Genomic DNA, 20,528 nt, shown 5'->3' on the forward strand with positions numbered 1-20,528 from the left:
CTGTGACGGAACTCAATGCCGGAAAAGAAAAACGCAAGTGTGAAAGTACCCTAACAGATACTAGGCTGCGTAATCGATCCGGGTCTAAAAGTATCGATTGGGTATCGAAACTTTGATACCCTGTTCAACTCTAGAGTTATCTCCTATCCTATAGATAACTCTAGATAACTTGATATAATTGATATACCCCTTTAAAAATGTCAATATGTAGATGCCTTTTATGCCTATATCCTTTACTAGAATAGACCAAGAAATCTCTGCAATCCGTATAGGGTGGGAAAAAAAAAAACACTACCTAAATATGACAATAAAAGAGTGCAAATCCTCACTGATTGGTAAGAGGGGCGATAACGTGAAGAAACCTCCTATAACCCTCTCCCCGGCGTCACTGGAGGCTGTACAGAGGTAGATATGACAGTAACGGGCTGTGATTGGTAAGAGGGGTGATGACATGGAGAAAAGCTTCTGTATATCTCCCCCTTGCCAGAGTCACTGGAGGCTGTCCTGGGAGAGATGAGTCCTGATACTCTAGCCCAGTGGTTCTTAACCTTGTTGGAGGTACTGAACCCCACCAGTTTCATATGCGCATTCACCGAACCCTTCTTAATTGGAAAAATTAAATATGATTTTTTCAGATTCAAAACATAGGTATATATTTATACATAGGTGCACAAAGTGAATAAAACCATTAAAGAACAAAACCATTAAGAACAAAACCATTAAAACATGATTTTCACACAAAAATAAAAACATAATAATGAATATTTACTGCAAATCAGTGTGACTTCTGCTGTTGTCTTTCAGAGACCAGGTCAGAAATGCGCGGCTTTACCTTGGCAAGTGCCACGCTCATGTCATTTTCGCAACAAAGTCTGTTCCTTTTCTTCGTTTTTATGTCCAGCATCATTGAAAAGGATTGCTCGCAAAGATATGTTGTAACAAACGGTATGAAAAATTCCAGAGCTTTCTTAGCAATAACAGGGTACGTTACCATTTGTTGACACCAAAACGTTGAGAGCGTTGTTGTTCTGAAGAGTTGCTGTTGAACCTGGCTTTGCTGAAGTTCAATGATTTCATCGAGGTATTCATCATTGACATCTGTTGTCTCAACACTAAATGTGAACGGCTGTCTCACCCATGCTGGATATGACTCTCTTGTAGGGAAGTATCCATCAAGAGACGTTGCAAGCTCTAAGTGCGTGGCAATTGCTTGCTTCAGTTCCGTGGGTACAGAAATGTCTCCGATTCCAGATACATCTTCGATCTTACTTACACAGTCGTCTAGCAGGGGAAAGTTTGCGAAGTTATCGTTCTCTATTCGTCGTTTCCATAACGGTAGCTTTTTTTGAAAAGCCTTCAGGTTTTCTTCCGCTTCGATGATGTTGACTCCACCGCCCTGCATCTGTTGATTGAGATGATTTAGAGCTGCAAAGATATCAGTCATGTACGCTAAAATGAGAATGAACTCAGAATCTTTGAAGCAATCTGCATGACAATGTTGGTGCTCTTGCAAAAACATGGCTGATTCAACACCTGTCCCCTGGATAACCACCGAACGTTGGAATGGTACAGAAGTACCTCAAATTCAGATCCCATTTCTTTACACAGCTCCCTGAAGATGCGGTGCCTCAGAGCACTATTTCGCACATAGTTCACACATTCCACTACAATTTTTAATACTTCTGCCAGTTTTGGAGGCAAGGTTTTTGTTGCCAATGCATGCCTATGCAGAATACAATGCGTCACAATGATGTGTGGTGCATCGGCTTTCACTAGCGCACCAAAACCAGACTTTCTTCCCAGCATGGCTGGAGCTCCATCCGAACAAACTGCAGAAACCATATCCCACGGAAGATTGTTGTCTTTGAAGAAGTCATCCACAAGTTTCTTCACATCGGCTGCCTTAGTTGTTGTTGTAAGAGGCTTACAAAATAAAAACTCTTCCTTTATCACGTCGTCTTTCACATAGCGCACGAATACTGCAAGCTGGCTTAGATTGGAGACGTCTGTGGTCTCGTCGAATTGAAGGCTGAATTTTGCCGGGCTTGAAATCAGATCTGCAACTATTTGAGCCAAGATGTCTTTGCTCATGTCCTCTATTCTGTCGCTGATGGTGTCATTTGAAAGAGGAATTTGGGATAACTTAACTTCAGCCGCTTTTCCCAGCATGATATTCACCAATGGTGTGGGGTTTGCCCTGCTTTGCGATCAGGTAAGCAACTTCGTACGATGCTATGAGGATCGGTTTGTTGATGGGTACAAAGCCGAGAACAGGCAGACTAGACTTTTCATCGAATCTGGCTCTCCTCATCTTGAATTCAGCGAGCGTTGTGTTCTTGTATTTTCCATCTCCATGCAGCTTAAGGAAGTGCTCTCTTAGTTTTGCCGGTGCTAGACTAGAATGCTCAACTTGGCATTGCAAATCATACAGTTAGGACGCTGACTCCCATCACGTTCCGTTATACATGTGAATCCATATTGTACATATTCGTCCGACCACTTTCTTTTTTTGCTCGACATAGTTAGTATGAAGGGATAGGCCGAGCGATGTTGCGTGATCACCTGCAGCCAATGATGGACAAGCGGGGCGAGTCGGGTGTGTGTCTTGACCTCCAGGGCCGGACTGGGGATACAAAGCAGCCCTGGAAAAAAATCTATGTCAGCCCCATAAGTCACTGCACCTAATATACTACTGCCCCCCCTCTCCACTATCTAATACACTGCTGCCCCCTCCCCACCACCCCCAATACACTGCTGAACACCCTCCCACCCCCCTAATACACTGCTTATCCCCTCCCACCCCCTAATAAACTGCTGACCCCCCTCCCAACCTCCTAATACACTACTGACCCCCAGCCTCCCAGCCACCCCAATACACTGCTGACCCCCCCAGTGCCTCAATACACTGCTGACCCCCTCCCAAAACAATCCCAGCCCCCCTAATTCACTGCTGACCACCTTCCCAGCCCCCCTAATTCACTGCTGACCCCCCTCCTAGCCACCCCAATACACTGCTGACCCCCATCCTTGCCACCCCAATACACTGCTGACCCCCACTCTCCCAGCCCCCCCAATACACTGCTGGCCCCTCCAATACAATGCTGACCCCTTAAATACAATACACAATAGGTCCTCCAAGCCCCTTTACTCTTACCTGTAGTACAACAGGTCAGCTTAGCTCAGTGATGCCGGTGTCTGTGTGCAGGAGGGACAAGATGCCGCCGCCGCCACCATGCTGTGCAGTCACTAGATCCGCCGCCGCGCAGCCGCTGGATATGACGTCATGTCGTCATATGCCGCTCACATCCGGCGGCTGGCGGAAGCAAAATCATTGCGCTCGCTCGGCTCTTCTGATCATGAGCCGCAGCGGGCGCAAAAGGAGTCTGAGTAACAGAAAATAAATATTTTCCTGTCTTGTGGCAGCCACCTATCAAAGCGGCCCCCCAGGGCCGGCGGCCGAACCCGCGAGACTGACTCACCGAACCCCAGGTTAAGAACCACTGCTCTAGCCATTGCAAGAGTTTACAATTTTGATGCACTACATAGGTCCTTGGCAGTCATATGACATACACTATTAGAGAAGGGAGAGAGGTCTAGACTTAATCTATGAATAATGGTTTCCATTGGGAATTGGTATTGGGATCAGACAGATCCATAGACATCCTGAGTGCCGCAATATACATAGTAACATAGTACATAAGGCCGAAAAAAGACATTTGTCCATCCAGTTCGGTCTGTTATCCTGCAAGTTGATCCAGAGGAAGGCGAAAAAAACCCTGTGAGGTAGAAGCCAATTTTCCCCACTTTAGGGGAATAAAAAATTCCTTCCCGGCTCCATGATTACTGCGCCATTTTCTCAACTTTAAGCAATGCTTCTAGGAAATACATACCGTTATATGGCATGCAGTGGTGTATGAAATCTGAGACACACAGAGATACAGTATGACCATGTTGCAGTTTATGGGCAGTGTTTTACGTGTCCATACAACACAAATCCGTGACTTCATACTGACTAGGGATGAGCGAATCGACTTCGGATGAAACATCCGAAGTCGGTTCGCATAAAACTTCGTTACAATACTGTACGGAGCAGGAGCTCCATACAATATTAGAATATAATGGCTCAGATGAGCCAAAGTTATTGCTTCGCATGATAACTTCATAAATTAATTTGTACTGTAAAAAAACATTTCCCGAACTCGGGTTTGGTTCCAAGTGGTACCTTAGAACCGAACCCGAGTTCGGGAAATGGTTTTACAGTACAAATAACTTTGACTCATTGGAGCCAATACATTCTAATACTGTATGGAGCTCCTGCTAACGAAGTTTTATGCGATTCGTTCATCCCTAATACTGACCATACAAAATTGTATTCTGGTCAGGTTTAGTCCAGATTAAGTCTGAAGCATTGAGTTGTGTCATTTACTGGATTTACTATTCTAAAAGATATGGAACATGTCAAACGGTTGCTGCTACTGGAAGCTTAAAGGGCTTTTCCAGAAACAGAGCCACCGTTGTCCATAGGCTGTGTCTGGTATTGTAGCTCAGCATTTTATTTTATTTTTATCTAATACATCCCCCGCTGTTACCCCTTTAAAAGAGTCTTTTAGATGTAAATCTCTCTCATATTTTATGTACTTATCTTTGTTACGGTTTTTCTGTTTTCACTCATTTTTAGGTTAGGTGTACTGCCGTTGTTAGATGGAAACCATCAGTAAGCAGGCTAGATGGTACTGGCTGATCTTTTGTGCACTCAAAGTACCAAACTGAGCAAAAGTCAGATTAAAGGGGTTTTCCACGAATAACGTATTGATGACCTACAGTATCCTCAAGATAGTTCATCAATGTCTGACTCCCCTGACTCCAGCTGTTTGAATAGTTTGCAGAGCCGCAGCCTCGTCACAGCATACCAAGCACAGCAACGTACATTGTATGGCAGCGGTGCTTGGTATTTCAGTCCTGCCCCGTTCAGTTGAGTAGAAGTGAGCTGCACGTAGGCCATGTGACTGATAAATGTGATGTCACTGGCCCACCGATCTGATAATGACATCAGTTTTGTACTCCTGGACAAACTCCTTTAACCACCTCCGGACCGCCTAACGCAGATTCGCGTTCCGGAGGTGGCAGCGCTGCGCAGAGTCACGCATATACGCGTCCTCTCGCGAGACCCGAGATTTCGCTCAAAGCCGGCCCGCGCATGCGCATCGCGGGCCGGCAAAATTAAAAGAAGTATTTCGTCACCAGCCTGCCAGCAACGATCATTGGCTGGCAGGCTGGCGATTTTCAAAAAATCCAATCACAAGTCATATAACAGATCATATTAGTAAATATGATCTGTTATATGGCTTGTCTGCTCCTCTGCTGGTCCTTTTCGTCGGTTGGATCCAGCACAGGAGCAGACTGAACTGTGAGTAGCACCAACACTACACCTTAGCCCCAGATCACCCACCTGCACCCCAATTAACCCTTTGATCACCCCTTTGATCGCCCCTGTCAATCACTAGTGAAAGGAAAAAAAGTGATCAGTGTAAACTGTCACTTTTTTTTTTCACTAGTATTGGCTGTTAGGTTTTAGGGATAGTTTAGGCCCCTTGGTTAGGTAGTACAGAAGTAGATTACACAAAGAGAATAGCGTGAAGCTGCAGTAAAGGCCCCTCAAAAGAGCTTAACTCAGAAACTGAATAGAAACCTACAAAAGGACACTGAAAGCTGATAAACTATAAAAATATTGTTTTATTGGGTACATACTTAAAAGCATACATGGAGATGACAGACAAATGCACGAAGTGCAGCACAATCCTGGGAGAGCTGGTAGAGTACAGAAAATGGTAAAAAGACAGAAGTGACCCAGATAGGAATATATCTGAATAGGGCAAAGTTACCATATAAAATATGTGCTAGAGGGATGCCCACTATTGATGGGAATATACATAATCTCATCAAATATAAAGTGCAAGTGCAAGCTTATATATAAGCAAAAGAGAGGAGAAAAAAAAAAGGGGTGTGCAGTCTTCCTGTGGACTTACCATCATTTACACACGGTATGTGACCTTATTCCTGTTCATTTACTCACCTGTTAAATTTTTGCGGTTGTCTTGTGGTTTTCGATCAAACACCTACCAAGTGTTTTTCCTTACAAACTGTTATGTGATCTGCACATGCACTTTATTTATCCGTTTAGACCACTTGAATAGGTATATATATACATATATATGTGTTTAGGGACCCACATTGAGGGTTTTTTTCTCCTCTCTTTTGCTTATATATAAGCTTGCACTTGCACTTTATATTTGATGAGATTATGTATATTCCCATCAATAGTGGGCATCCCTCTAGCACATATTTTATATGGTAACTTTGCCCTATTCAGATATATTCCTATCTGGGTCACTTCTGTCTTTTTACCATTTTCTGTACTCTACCAGCTCTCCCAGGATTGTGCTGCACTTCGTGCATTTGTCTGTCATCTCCATGTATGCTTTTAAGTATGTACCCAATAAAACAATATTTTTATAGTTTATCAGCTTTCAGTGTCCCCTTGGTTAGGTAGTTAGCGTCAGTTAGCGCCCACCCCACCGCACCGCAGTCACTTTTATTCGCTGTTTAGCGTATCGCTAATCAGCATTTGTACTTTTATAGTATCTGTAAGTGATCAAAACTGATCACGGTCAGATCTATAATAGTATTAGTGTCACCTTAGCTCGCCCTCCACCCAAAACGCAGTGTTTGCCCGATCAGGCCTGATCGGTCGCCCACACGTGCGTTCACCCACGCCCGCCCCACCGCAGTGACAAAAAATATATATTTTTTGATCACTGCACATTCATTTTACACGCACTGCGGCGATAAAAAAAATCAGTTTTGATATTTTTTATCAACCGCAGCAGCCTCCGGTACTTCGCTAGCCTCCCCTTTGTAAGACAGGTTTGCTTTTTTTCTTGGGTAGTCTCAGGGAATACCCCTAAATTTAGTAGTCCAAATGTCAAACAGGGGGTATTCTTCTGAAGAGGCCTACAGGATTCTGACCCAGTCGGATGAGGAGTGGGAACCCTCATCTGACGAATCTAGCGGGTCAGAATATGAACCTGTGGAAAGCAGTGGCTCTCTGACCCAAAGTTCGGACGAGGAGGTGGAGGTCCCTGGCAGCACCAGGCGTACCCGGCCCCATGTCGCTAGACCACAGGTTACGCAGGATCCGCTTCAAGAGCAGCAGAGTGGGGCTGTCGCAGCCCTTCCTGGACCTAGTACCAGCACTGCCGTACAACCTGGTGAAGTAGCGAGCACCAGAAGGGCAGTTGAAGCTGGTACGGTGGCACGTGCAATAGTTACCCCGTCGCAGCCACCGCGCAGACAGGCCGGTAGAGCCCCTAGAGTCCCTGAGGTGCTGGCAAATCCTGATTGGCAGTCACCAACTTCAGCCGCACCAGTAGTTCCCCCTTTCACCGCCCAGTCTGGAGTTCGGGTTGAGACGGCTCAAATCGGTTCGGCCCTGGGATTTTTTGAGCTGTTCTTGACTGCGGAGCTCTTGGACTTAGTCGTGGCAGAGACCAACCAGTATGCCACACAATTTATAACCGCTAACCCGGGAAGCTATTATGCCCAGCCTTTCCGGTGGAAACCAGTCCAAGTTTCCGAACTTAAAATTTTTTTGGGCCTTCTCCTCAACATGGACCTGACAAAAAAGCATGAATTGCGGTCATATTGGTCAACGCACCCAATTCATCACATGCCCATGTTCTCTGCTGCTAAGTCCAGGACACGATTTGAGACCATCCTGCGTTTCCTGCACTTTAGCGACAACACCACCTCCCGTCCCAGAGGCCACCCTGCTTTTGACCTGCTCCACAAAATTCGGCCCCTCATAGACCATTTCAACCTGAAATTTGCAGATTTGTATACCCCTGAGCAAAACATCTGCGTAGACGAGTCCCTAATACATTTTACCGGGCGCCTTGGCTTCAAACAATACATCCCAAGCAAGCGTGCCCGGTATGGGGTCAAATTGTATAAGCTCTGTGAAAGGGCCACAGGCTATACCCACAAATTTCGGATCTATAAGGGAAAAGATCAGACCCTGGAGCCGGTCGGTTGCGCTGACTACCTGGGGAGCAGTGGGAAGACAGTCTGGGACTTGGTGTCACCCTTATTCGGCAAGGGGTACCATCTTTATGTGGACAATTTCTACACAAGTGTGGCCCTCTTTAGGCATTTGTTTCTAGAACGGATTTGCGCCTGTGGCACCGCGCGAACTAGTCGCGTGGGCTTCCCCCAACGGCTTGTAACCACCCGTCTTGCAAGGGGGCAGAGGGCTGCCTTGTGTAACGAAGAACTGCTCACGGTGAAATGGAGAGACAAGCGTGACGTTTACATGCTCTCCTCCATTTACGCAGACACGACAATCCAAATTGAGCGAGCAACCCGTGTCATTGAAAAGCCCCTCTGTGTCCACGACTATAATGCGCTCATGGGAGGGGTGGACTTCAATGACCAGATGTTGTCTCCGTATTTAGTTTCCCGCAGAACCAGACGCTGGTATAAGAAGGTGTCTGTATATTTAATTCAATTGGCGCTCTACAATAGTTTTGTTCTCTACAGTAAGGCTGGGAGAACAGGATCCTTCCTCAAATTCCAGGAAGAGATCATCGAGAACCTCCTTTACCCAGGAGGTTCCGTGGCCCCATCCACCAGTGTAGTTAGCCGTCTACACGAGCGACATTTCCCCAGTGTCGTTCCTGGTACCTCAACCCAACCGTCACCCCGAAAAAGATGTCGTGTCTGTAGCAGGAGTGGAATAAGGCGTGACACCCGCTATTTCTGTCCTGACTGTGCTGACCACCCTGCCCTATGCTATGGAGAGTGTTTCCGGAAGTACCACACACAGGTACACCTAGCATAGGGATCACATCTCACCAGGACAGGCACACAGGGCTATTAGGGCCCATTCACTCACAGCTGCTGCAAACCTCTCCTTTCACCTGGGATAAAGTGCATAACGTACTTCGCCACATCTTTGGGTGATTTGCGCTTTGCACATTGTCCCACGGGGAAGGAGAGGTTTGTTCTATAAAGGTAAAAAAAACTAAACAAAAAAAAAAATACCGGTAAGTAAAAAAAGTTAAACGTTCAGTTAAAAAAGTTTTAAAAAAGTTTCTATGTTCTGTTCAACAGTTAATAAAGTTATTGCTTTGCGGCCTGGTTTTTTCTTTTTTGTTTTGTTTTTTTTACCTTCCAGGTGGACCAACCGATCGACCAGCTGCAGCACTGATGTGCATTCGGACAGAAGCATTGCGCTGCTGTCAGATTACACGCAAGTCGGTGTATGCGGCGCTGCAAGACGAGATTTCTCCTCTGCAGTAAAAGATACGTTTGCCGAGGCATATGAGCTGAGGAGGTGGCGGTGTTCATATACTTTGGCAAACACTTTGTATATATATAAAAAAAAATCCCGGCAATGATTTATTCATCCACATCGATTGATGTGAATGGAGAAATCTGGTTTGCCAGGGCATACGAGCTGAAGTGGGTATAGATGTTGGGCGGAGCTCCTATGTCCTGGCAGACGCCTTTCCCCTCCTTTTTCTTTTTTTGGCAGAGATTTTTTCATCCACATTGATCGATGCGAATGAAGAAATCTGTGCCGTTCATTTTTTTCTTTCAGCCCAGAGGCTGAACGGAAAAAAAAAATCTCATTACCCGTATGCTCAATATAAGGAGAATAGCAGAAACTCCTAATGCTGGGCATACATGTAATGATTGCGGAGACCCTCAAATGCCAGGGCAGTACAAACACCCCACAAATAACACCATTTTGGAAAGAAGACACCCCAAGGTATTCGCTGAGGGGCATATTGAGTCCATGAAAGATTGAAATTTTTGTCCCAAGTTAGCGGAAAGGGAGACTTTGTGAGATCAAAATCAAAAAAATCAATTTCCGCTAACTTGTGCCAAAATTTTTTTTTTTCAATGAACTCGCCATGCCCCTCATTGAATACCTTGGGGTGTCTTCTTTCCAAAATGGGGTCACATGTGGGGTATTTATACTGCCCTGGCATTTTAGGGGCCCCAAAGCGTGAGAAGAAGTCTGGTATCCAAATGTCTAAAAATGCCCTCCTAAAAGGAATTTGGGCACCTTTGCCCACCTAGGCTGCAGAAAAGTGTCACACATGTGGTATCTCCGTATTCAGCAGAAGTTGGGGAATATGTTTTGGGGTGTCATTTTACATATACCCATGCTGGGTGAGATAAATATCTTGGTCAAATGCCAACTTAGTATAAAAAAAATGGGAAAAGTTGTCTTTTGCCAAGATATTTCTCTCACCCAGCATGGGTATATCTAAAATGACACCCCAAAACACATTCCCCACCTTCTCCTGAGTACGGAGATACCAGATGTGTGACACTTTTTTGCAGCCTAGGTGGGCAAAGGGGCCCATATTCCAAAGAGCACCTTTCGGATTTCACAGGTCATTTACCTACTTACCAGACATTAGGGCCCCTGGAAAATGCCAGGGCAGTATAACTACCCCACAAGTGACCCCATTTTGGAAAGAAGACACCCCAAGGTATTCCGTGAGGGGCATGGCGAGTTCCTAGAATTTTTTATTTTTTGTCACAAGTTAGTGGAAAATGATGATTTTTTTTTTTTTTTTTTTTTCATACAAAGTCTCATATTCCACTAACTTGTGACAAAAAATAAAATTTCCATGAACTCACTATGCCCATCAGCGAATACCTTGGGGTCTCTTCTTTCCAAAATGGGGTCACTTGTGGGGTAGTTATACTGCCCTGGCATTCTAGGGGCCCAAATGTGTGGTAAGGAGTTTGAAATCAAATTCTGTAAAAAATGACCTGTGAAATCCGAAAGGTGCTCTTTGGAATATGGGCCCCTTTGCCCACCTAGGCTGCAAAAAAGTGTCACACATCTGGTATCTCCGTACTCAGGAGAAGGTGGGGAATGTGTTTTGGGGTGTCATTTTACATATACCCATGCTGGGTGAGAGAAATATCTTGGCAAAAGACAACTTTTCCAATTTTTTTATACAAAGTTGGCATTTGACTAAGATATTTATCTCACCCAGCATGGGTATATGTAAAAAGACACCCCAAAACACATTCCTCAACTTCTCCTGAGTACGGGGATACCAGATGTGTGACACTTTTTTGCAGCCTAGGTGGGCAAAGGGGCCCACATTCCAAAGAGCACCTTTCGGATTTCACAGGTCATTTTTTACTGAATTTGATTTCAAACTCCTTACCACACATTTGGGCCCCTAGAATGCCAGGGCAGTATAACTACCCCACAAGTGACCCCATTTTGGAAAGAAGAGACCCCAAGGTATTCGCTGATGGGCATAGTGAGTTCATGGAAGTTTTTATTTTTTGTCACAAGTTAGTGGAAGATGAGACTTTGTAAGAAAAAAATAAAATAAAAAAAAATCATCATTTTCCGCTAACTTGTGACAAAAAATAAAAAGTTCTATGAACTCACTATGCCCATCAGCGAATACCTTAGGGTGTGTACTTTCCGAAATGGGGTCATTTGTGGGGTGTTTGTACTGTCTGGGCATTGTAGAACCTCTGGAAACATGACAGGTGCTCAGAAAGTCAGAGCTGCTTCAAAAAGCGGAAATTCACATTTTTGTACCATAGTTTGTAAACGCTATAACTTTTACCCAAAGCATTTTTTTTTTACCCAAACATTTTTTTTTTATCAAAGACATGTAGAACAATAAATTTAGAGCAAAATTTATATATGGATGTAGTTTTTTTTGCAAAATTTGACAACTGAAAGTGAAAAATGTCATTTTTTTGCAAAAAAATCGTTAAATTTCGATTAATAACAAAAAAAGTAAAAATGTCAGCAGCAAAGAAATACCACCAAATGAAAGCTCTATTAGTGAGAAGAAAAGGAGGTAAAATTCATTTGGGTGGTAAGTTGCATGACCGAGCAATAAACGGTGAAAGTAGTGTAGGTCAGAAGTGTAAAAAGTGGCCTGGTCTTTCAGGGTGTTTAAGCACTGGGGGCTGAAGTGGTTAAAGGGCATCTGTCAGCAGATTTGTACCTCTGAAACTGCTGAAGGCCTCTGTGTTGGTCCCATGTTCATATGTGTCTGCGTTGCTGAGAAAAATTAGATTTTAATATGTGCAAGTGAGCCTTTAGGAGCAACGGGGGCGTTGCCATTACACCTAGAGGCTCAGCCCTCTCTGCAACTGCCGCTCCCTCTGCACTTAGATTGACAGGGTCAGGCAGGGAAAGCATTAGAACACCTGGTCCTGTCAAACAAAGTGCAGAGGGCACAGCAGTTGCAGAGAGAGCATAGCCTCTAGGTGTAACAGCAACGCTCCCGTTGCTTCTAGAGGCTCAGTTGCACTATTATTTTTCTCAGCAATGCGGACACATATGAACATGGGACCAACACAGATGCCTTCAGCTGCCAAACGCACATGTAACAGATCAGCCAGTGTCATAGGTACAAAACTACTGATGCCCTTTAATGCCAGAAGAACAGCCAGCAGAAATTAGTCAGCTTTTTGATGATTTCCATCTTAGTAGCGTATAGTATGTGATAAGGATTGTGCAAAATCTGTTGAAGGATACTGTAGCGATAGAACTCTATTACGGTATTCCTTACGAAGTGCAGCCATAGTGACATGACTGGCAGCCACATTGCTGCCCATCTCTGCTCCCTGGCTCTTCTCCAGGTCATACAGATAATGATCCCTCAGCCAATCCCAGGGTCACCCCCCTCGGTCAGTGCTTGACTAAGCAGTCATCCCCTGTGTGTTGATGGGGACCAGGAAAGAGAAACTGGGAAATGTGATAATGGGAGCAGCGCAGGATCACTAAGAGTCACTGTACTTTCACACAATTTGATTTACTAGAGAATGGTGTAATTAGCAAATTACTAAATCACTTCATGTAAAAAATCTGCCTGCATCCACCTGAAAAACAGGTGTAAAGTCATGGCCACTAGGGGTCTCACTTCCCACCAATTTTCAGTCCACTGCCTGTTATTAGGCAATATCTGTCCCTAGTAACAGAGACATAGAAGACAGGAAATGGGGGGGGGGGGGGGGGGGGTGTCAGAGCTAGCTGGGCTTCTGAACCTGATAGAACTGCTTCCACACTGCTTCTGAACATCACAGAAGCCTCCTGCATTTCTGTAAGTGTGATTTCCGCCTCCTTATCTGTCCTGTGAGCTACGGAGCTGAAAACAAACATACTGGGAAGTAAGGGAAAGGGCGCCACAGCAGTACAGTGCTGGCAGATTCCGTAGAAGGGATACACTCCCTGCTTCTGACTGAAATGCACCTAGCTGTGCAGATGAAACAGGGAATAATATGGCTGAAAAAGACAATGAGGGAAACCCAAAGAGACCTGTTTCTTCACAGTTATCATTGTATGAAGAAGCACAGACATTATGCAAGTTTTTTTGGAAATAAAAAATCTTTGAATCGTTCTGAGGCTTTAATGTTTTTTTTTTAAAGACTTTAAAAGGCTCAAAACTTTAATAAAGTTTTTCTGCCAGCTTTGATAAATGAGGCGCATTAGGACGGGTTTTATAGAGCGGCTCAGAGGTTGTCTCCTAATCCCTGTCATGTAAATGATATTTACTTGCCTTTTCACAGTATCGTGTTGTGTTCTCACTTGATACGACGGATGATAGAAGCCCCGTCTGGGGATCAGCTGTGATGTTCTCTGCGGAGACGTCATGTCCTCACTGACCTTTGCTTGTGCTGCTGCGATTGGTAATGTTCTGTAAAGCCATTTCATCCTCTCAGTATACGTTCGCCGTGTTTTGTTCTATTACCTAATCCGCTCATGGAGTGCAGCAACCACCGTTACAAGTTCTATTCTAGGCTCGCGCGGGGCGGTGTGCGGCTGGTCTTGCTGGCACAAATCTTACTCCGGTCATTGGAACAAGACAATTATTTTATTGTAGTGGCAAAGTGCTTTGAAAGCTATTTTATGTCGTATTGTTTCCGAAAGTCTGTACTGCAAAACCCCCGGGGTTCCACAGACTCCATCCAGGTAATGGTGGCCATCTGTTTTAAAAAAGCAATTTCCTTCAAGGCGATGCCCCATGTAATGTATTTCTGTTATATCACATAAAGCATCACAAGTTTTCAATTTGAAGCATTGTAAAAAAAAAAAAAACTGCTCACATGCAGATATTGCAGGTTTGTCCTTGGTTTCCTCTCACAGCGTCCACCTACTATGTCCAGTGATGGTGGTCACACATGCTCAGTAGCTCAGTCCCATCGCTCGCACTGGTGGCGGAACGATTCCTGCTATTGTGCAGCAAACACATGAGAATAAGTGCAGTAGAACCGACCTCTGGGCACACTGAGAGGGAATCACAAGAACAGCAGGGGCACCATAACACATTTAAAACCACAATATCTAGTCCCAGGAGTGTAACAAGGCCAACAGGAGATGTCGACCCATTGGGTCACTAATGGATTTTGCAAAGAGATAAACCAGGGATTGAGAGTTTCTCTGGACTTTTTCCAGAGGAAATCTTTAGGGCTCTACACCCAGTGTAGTCTATGTTAGTGACCTATGGCACAGGTAGCGGGCAGAAAACGTAGTCAAACAGTGCAGATGGCAAACAAAGGGCAGGACGGGCACCAAACAAGAAGTATACATGCTGGTTGATGCTAAATGGACCACCAACAATAAATTTTTGGAAACGTAGGAACCAAGAGGTCCTTATTGACTGGCACAGAGTACTGTAGGAAGGCCCCTTATAAAGCCTGGGGCAGACTGGCATTGATTTCAGGGACATTTGGCACGCACTGGCCCTTTAAGAGACGGGGAACCAGGGGATGCGCATAACCCCTAACCAGAGTGGCACAGTGCAGGGGAATTGTGGCATCTGGATGCAGGACGGCGGGAACTACTGTAGGTGAGCTGACCGTTACCAGGAGCAGGTTTTTTTTATATTATTCCATTTGGGACATTTTTTGTGTGATCTCACAGAAATTTGATAATCTTAGGACAGCCCCTTTAAGAACAGTCTTTGTGTGACACTCCATGTTTCCATTCGGTTAAAGCAGCCTATGAGTTCTGCGTGTTCCACCCGCCGCCGCCTGCTCAGGAGCCGTTTTAGATTTCTGCTAGAAGAAACAGACCTGGAGAAGATAGATAGTCAAAATAGTGTTAGTCAGGCACTCAACTGGCACGACACAGATATATATATATATATATATATATATAAAAAATATGCGTTTATTAGTATATAAAAAGGGGGGGGTGTATTAGTAAAAGTGTAAAAAAATATTAGATAAAAATAGATGAAATATAGTAGTATACAGCAGGAATAAGCGACGAAAACAGCAGCCCCTGGTTGGGTGACTATCTCTTCATGCAAAAAGATGTTCGGAAAAAGAAGAGGGAGTGCAGAAAAAATAGAGGGAATGTTTTCCCTTTAAACGTTGGTTGGGTGGCGGCAAATGGTCTGTGCCATAAATGTTCTAGTTCACAGTAGATGGGTTCATTTGTAGCGAGCAAAAAGATTTCTTGAACAGTTTGTGTTAAAGCAGTGGCAAAATAAAAGCGGTGGTTAATGCCGTAGATATTGAAATTTGCTAAACAATTAGTATTGAAGTAGCGGCAAGTAAAAGCGGTAATTATTGGCTTGCAATATGTGGATTTGCTTGTAGCCACAATTGTTTTGTAGTTTTCCACTGGACAGTGACAAGTTGTGCCACGAATATATTGTCTCACATGTAATGAGTGCGCCTGTCTCTAAGGTTACTCACAGTTTGTGGGTGATGTGCAGTTGAGGGCGATTCCGGTGGCATCCCACCCGGTAATCACGTTTCACTCATCCTACTTGTCCTCGGCCTCCGGGTGATGTTGCGGCGGGTTGATCGATGATTCTGGCTGCGGTCTACTAGTCTCTACGTTGGCGTCTCGCGAGATGAGCTCCCGGTCACGTGATGTGAATCCGGTGGGTTGGCGTCTCACGTGATATTGTCCCGGTCACATGTGGAGAGTCCGCTGTATTCCCAATAACTTTTATAAGAGGATCACACCTCTCTCGCTGCAATATATTGAGGTCCGGAACCAACGTATTGTGCAAATCAGATGAAATAGGTATTTAGTGGGTAAAAACCAGACCAGACCTGGAGAAGACATTCTGTCAGATCTTGTCCCAGTCTTTCTGCTGCATCTCCTCTGTGTTTTTTTTATACTAGTTCCACTTTTTGCAATGAAGACCCTTAAACGAAATGTGAAATAATGGTAACATAAAAAGTAAAAAAGAAACATAAAGAAGGAAAAACTTAAAAACGTATGAAGTTATCATCACATCAGAACATCTGATAGGCAGGTTTATTTAGATTTTATTTATACCTTTATCTTTTCTTTTTAACACTCTCGACTAAGTCATCGTGACTCATCCAGCTGAGCTTCGTGCCTGGTTTTAGAATCGGGCCTGCCGTCGGGTACATCCCTGCGGTTTTCCCACTCATATCAAGGAGATAGTACATACAGTATGTATCTTTCACACATTATGACTTCCCACGCACACTTTGCCTTCTTAAAAAGCATGAAGCATTAACTGAAGGTAAGACTTTATTACTATACATTGAAAATTCTCCACACAGCACAATACTATAACAGCAGTACCTCTGGCAGCGAACGTACACTACTCCATTACTTGTGTAGATGATGGAGCTACCATTCACTTCAGTGGGAGCAGCGGTGCAGTAACCAGTCCCATCCACTACACCAGGAATCAGGAACCTCCGGCACTCCAGCTGTTCAGAAACTACAACTCCCAGAATGCTTCATTCACTTTAGTGGGAGTTCGCAGAACAGCTGAGCATGTTTGCATGTTGGGAGTTGTAGTTTCACATTAGCTGGAGTGCCGAATGTTGCCGGTCCTGCCAGAGCTGTGTAGCTGCAGTGCCGGAGCTATTCTGAAGCAGCTGATCGGTGGAGGTGCGGGGTTTTTCCAGGAGCACAACATTGATGACCTGTCCACAAAATAAGTCATCAATATCTGATCTGTGGTGGCATGAAAAGGCCTTGGTTCTCTGGTAATCACTGCAACCGTACTTTGTATAGTGGTCGTGCTTGGTACTGCAGCCCAGGCCCATTCACCAGAGTGGGACTAAGCTACACATAGGGCATGTGATCGATGAACGTGATGTGACCGTCCGAAATAGACATCGTAGGGCACACAGAAGCACTGTGGCCTCTTCCAGCAATTGATGGTCGGGGGGTGCCGGGTGTCAGAACCCCCACTGGGCAGATATTCTCAGTAGGGATGAGCAAACTTCTGTTTTAGAAGTTCTCGTTCAGGTTGGGGTTACCGCAGAATTGCATTATGGATCCCGTGAACACGGACCATAAGTTATGTCACCGGATGCGTAACGCATTTCTGCTGTAACCCCCAACCCGAACTTCTAAAACATAAGTTCGCTCATCCCTAATCCTGAGGGATTGGACATCAATATTGAACTCCCAGAAAAACCCTTTAAGTGATAAAGTTTGGGGTGACTGCAGCCACCACTAGAGGGAGCTCACTGTATATGGATGTATTATTTATTTCATTGGCAGTTTTATAAATCCATATACACTGAGCTCCTGCAGGTGGTCTCTCCTCCCCTTCTTCCTAGCTAATAATTTTCCCTAAGTGGACAACCTCAAAAAATGAGGACAACTTCTGAGTACAGGTGAGTCTGGTGTAGAATCCTTTTTATACTTTGATAAGATCTTGCAGTCCCAGGGTCCTATATTATTCCTCCTTCCCAGACTTCTCTATGTAAGTCTTCCCTGTTTATCTCTTGTTACAGACACGTGGGTTTATTACGGATCAAGCAGAAGAAAATGAACCTTCAGAAAATCCCCCTTCAGACCGTGCGCCAATTCTTCATCGAGGACGTGGTCTTGTCTGATCATCCAGACCTGTTCAACCCAGACAATCCCAAAGTGACCCAGGACATAGAAAACTTCTGCATAGAGAAGGTAGCTGCCCCCTCCTGCCTCGTTCGCTCTGCCTGCTTTACTTGTCCCTGCGGCGGTTTTTCTATGTGCCTAGAACTTCTTGTAAAATCCTCAAGGTCTTCTTTTTCCCCCTGAGATTTAATCAGAACGCTACTTCATAGTATAGACAGGCACTGCCACCGCGCCAGCCAGGAATAGTAATAAGCTCTGCTCCTGCTGTAAATGTCAGACTGGTGCAGAAAACGCGGCGACCTAGAAGCTGTCAGGTAAGGTGGAGAAATATACTTCAAGAGGAGCTGTCACCTTTCTGTTTTATTAGCTACTTGTATCCCCCATGTAATAACAATTCTATGTTGTGCCATTCCTCTATTGTATTGCTAGAAAATTGCAATGAAGGTTGAACTGGGCGTTAGCATATTTTTTTTTTGTTTGTTTTTTGGGGTGGGCGGTGGTCCCTGCACAGTCTGACACTGGTAGCACTGCTTGGATAGTGTCAGACTGTGCAGGGACATATACCCAACTGGTAACACCCAGCTGGACCTTCATTGCAAACTGCTGGCAATTCATGCAGAACTTCTAGAGGGAATAGTGAAGGAACGTCACAACATAGAGCCATAAGAATAGATGCTCCACAATTGTTATTACATAGGGAATGCAAATAGTTACTAAAACTGACCTGTTCGGAGAGGGGTTGTTTGGAATTAGAAAAAAAAAAAAGCCTGTTTTGTTTGCACTTTTTCTGGGGGGAAAAAAAGCAGAAATATATATTTTTTCTAATCCCAGACAACCCCTTTAAACGGAGAGGTGCGTTTTTTTTTAAAACATCTACATACAGTTCTAAATATATAGGGGGTCATTTACTATCCTGAAATACGCCTAAATGATGCATATTTCAGGCGCAGATAGCGGAGTAATGCTGGATGTTCCGTAGTTATGGAGAGACCGGCGCCTCTTCATGACTCCGGCGGATTCACCGCCAGCTCAGGCTTTATTAACGCCTAAAATACTGGTCTTCATAAATGTGCCCCATAGGTTCTAATAGGATTTGCTGAAAGAGGGCCTCTCACCTCTCCTGTTGTAGCAACTGTTTGTATTCCCCATAGGAAATAACCTTTCTACAGCATCTTTTCTGATAACTCTGTTGTGCCTTTCCTCCTTTTTTTCCTTCTAGAAATGTACGACTAAACTGACAACGTTCTCCTTGTTCAGAGGTGCGTCTTCACATTCTGACCACATCCAATCCGTGTCGACAGCCTCATACTGTGTGGGAACACACTCTATGGTAACATCCAGTTGTCAATTTAGTCTCATATTTTCAGGAGGATTAACAGAGGAAGGAACTATGCACCGTTTTAAGAAAAGATGCTGCAGAATTGTCTTGTCACGAGGATTACAAGTAGTTACTAAAACAGCAGGAAAAATAGTGGAAGCTGGGAGAACAGTTGGGCTAGGATTACATCACATTTGGCATTGACGGTTGGCGAATTCTATTCTGTTCTCCCAAAAAAAAAAAAAAAAAATGTGACGGGAGGCAGTAAGCATTTTTTTTTTTACGTTGCATTCTCGGGATCTGCTGAGGGATAATTTTACAGCTGTTTTAATTTTGAAAGCCTATATACTGGGCGCACAGGGGAAGCTTGATGTGAACACACCCTTAGGGTCCATTCACACGTCCGCAATTCTGTTCCGCAAAACGCATACAGATGTGTGAATGGACCCTTAGGGTCCCTGCACACGACTGTGGTTTTGGACTGCATCGGATCCACATTTTTTGCAGATCAGGTATGGACCCATTCATCTCAATGGGGCCGCAAAAGATGCAGACTGTACACCGTGTGCTGTCTGCATCTGTAAGTCCGTTCCGCGGCCCTGCAAAAAAGCAAATATGTTCTATTCTTGTCCGTTTTGCGGACAAGGATAGGACATTTGTGAAGAAGTGAAAAAAAATGCTGGCATGCACTGAGCAGGTATCCGTGTTTTGCGGAGACGCGATTAGTGGACTGCAAAGGGCTTATGGCTATGTACACAAGGCCTAATTCAGTCTCTTGATATCTAAAAAACCTTAAAGGGGTAGTCCAGCTTTTACCCCAGTGTTAAATGTAGCCATGATTTTGGTGTACCTAAAGAAGAAAACAGACTCCCCTGCATTCATGCAAGGAGGGTCTGGTCCAGCTCCTTGTACTCGACATGTAAACTTCTAGACAGGGTCTCGTGTGCCACTGCAGTCAGCGACTGTGATGACGTGTCCCCGAACGACATGTGACCCAGCAGTGATGTGCCGCTGGGGGCCGGTGATTTGTTACACCACCACATATGACCTTGTTTGGAAATTTACACGCAGTGAACTGGAAGGAGCCGGATCAGACGCTCACTGCTGGAACGGAGCAACAGGGAGCAGTTGTTTATTTTTTCCAGATGGGGATTTGCCAGGTGAGTATACTTTTTTTTTTTTTATCACATTGGCCACTTTTAGTATATCCCTTTAAGTAAGGACCATTTGAGATATAATATACCATGAACTGGCACAATAGTCTCATAACCCAGAAAAATGGTTTCATTATTTTGTATA

At 44.5% G+C, this 20,528-nt stretch overlaps 1 protein-coding gene across 1 annotated transcript in view; it reads left to right on the top strand.

Moving 5' to 3' along the window:
• Positions 1-20,528, top strand: part of MRE11 (MRE11 homolog, double strand break repair nuclease) — a 325,789-nt gene that overhangs the window by 103,050 nt on the left and 202,211 nt on the right. The window contains exon 9 of the mRNA XM_040426325.1: positions 17,809-17,980. Within this exon, the coding sequence (XP_040282259.1) occupies positions 17,809-17,980 (172 nt within the window). The remainder of the gene's footprint in view (positions 1-17,808; positions 17,981-20,528) is intronic.

Source organism: Bufo bufo, chromosome 3, assembly GCF_905171765.1.
Source record: "Bufo bufo chromosome 3, aBufBuf1.1, whole genome shotgun sequence".
NCBI classification, from domain to species: Eukaryota; Metazoa; Chordata; class Amphibia; order Anura; family Bufonidae; genus Bufo; species Bufo bufo.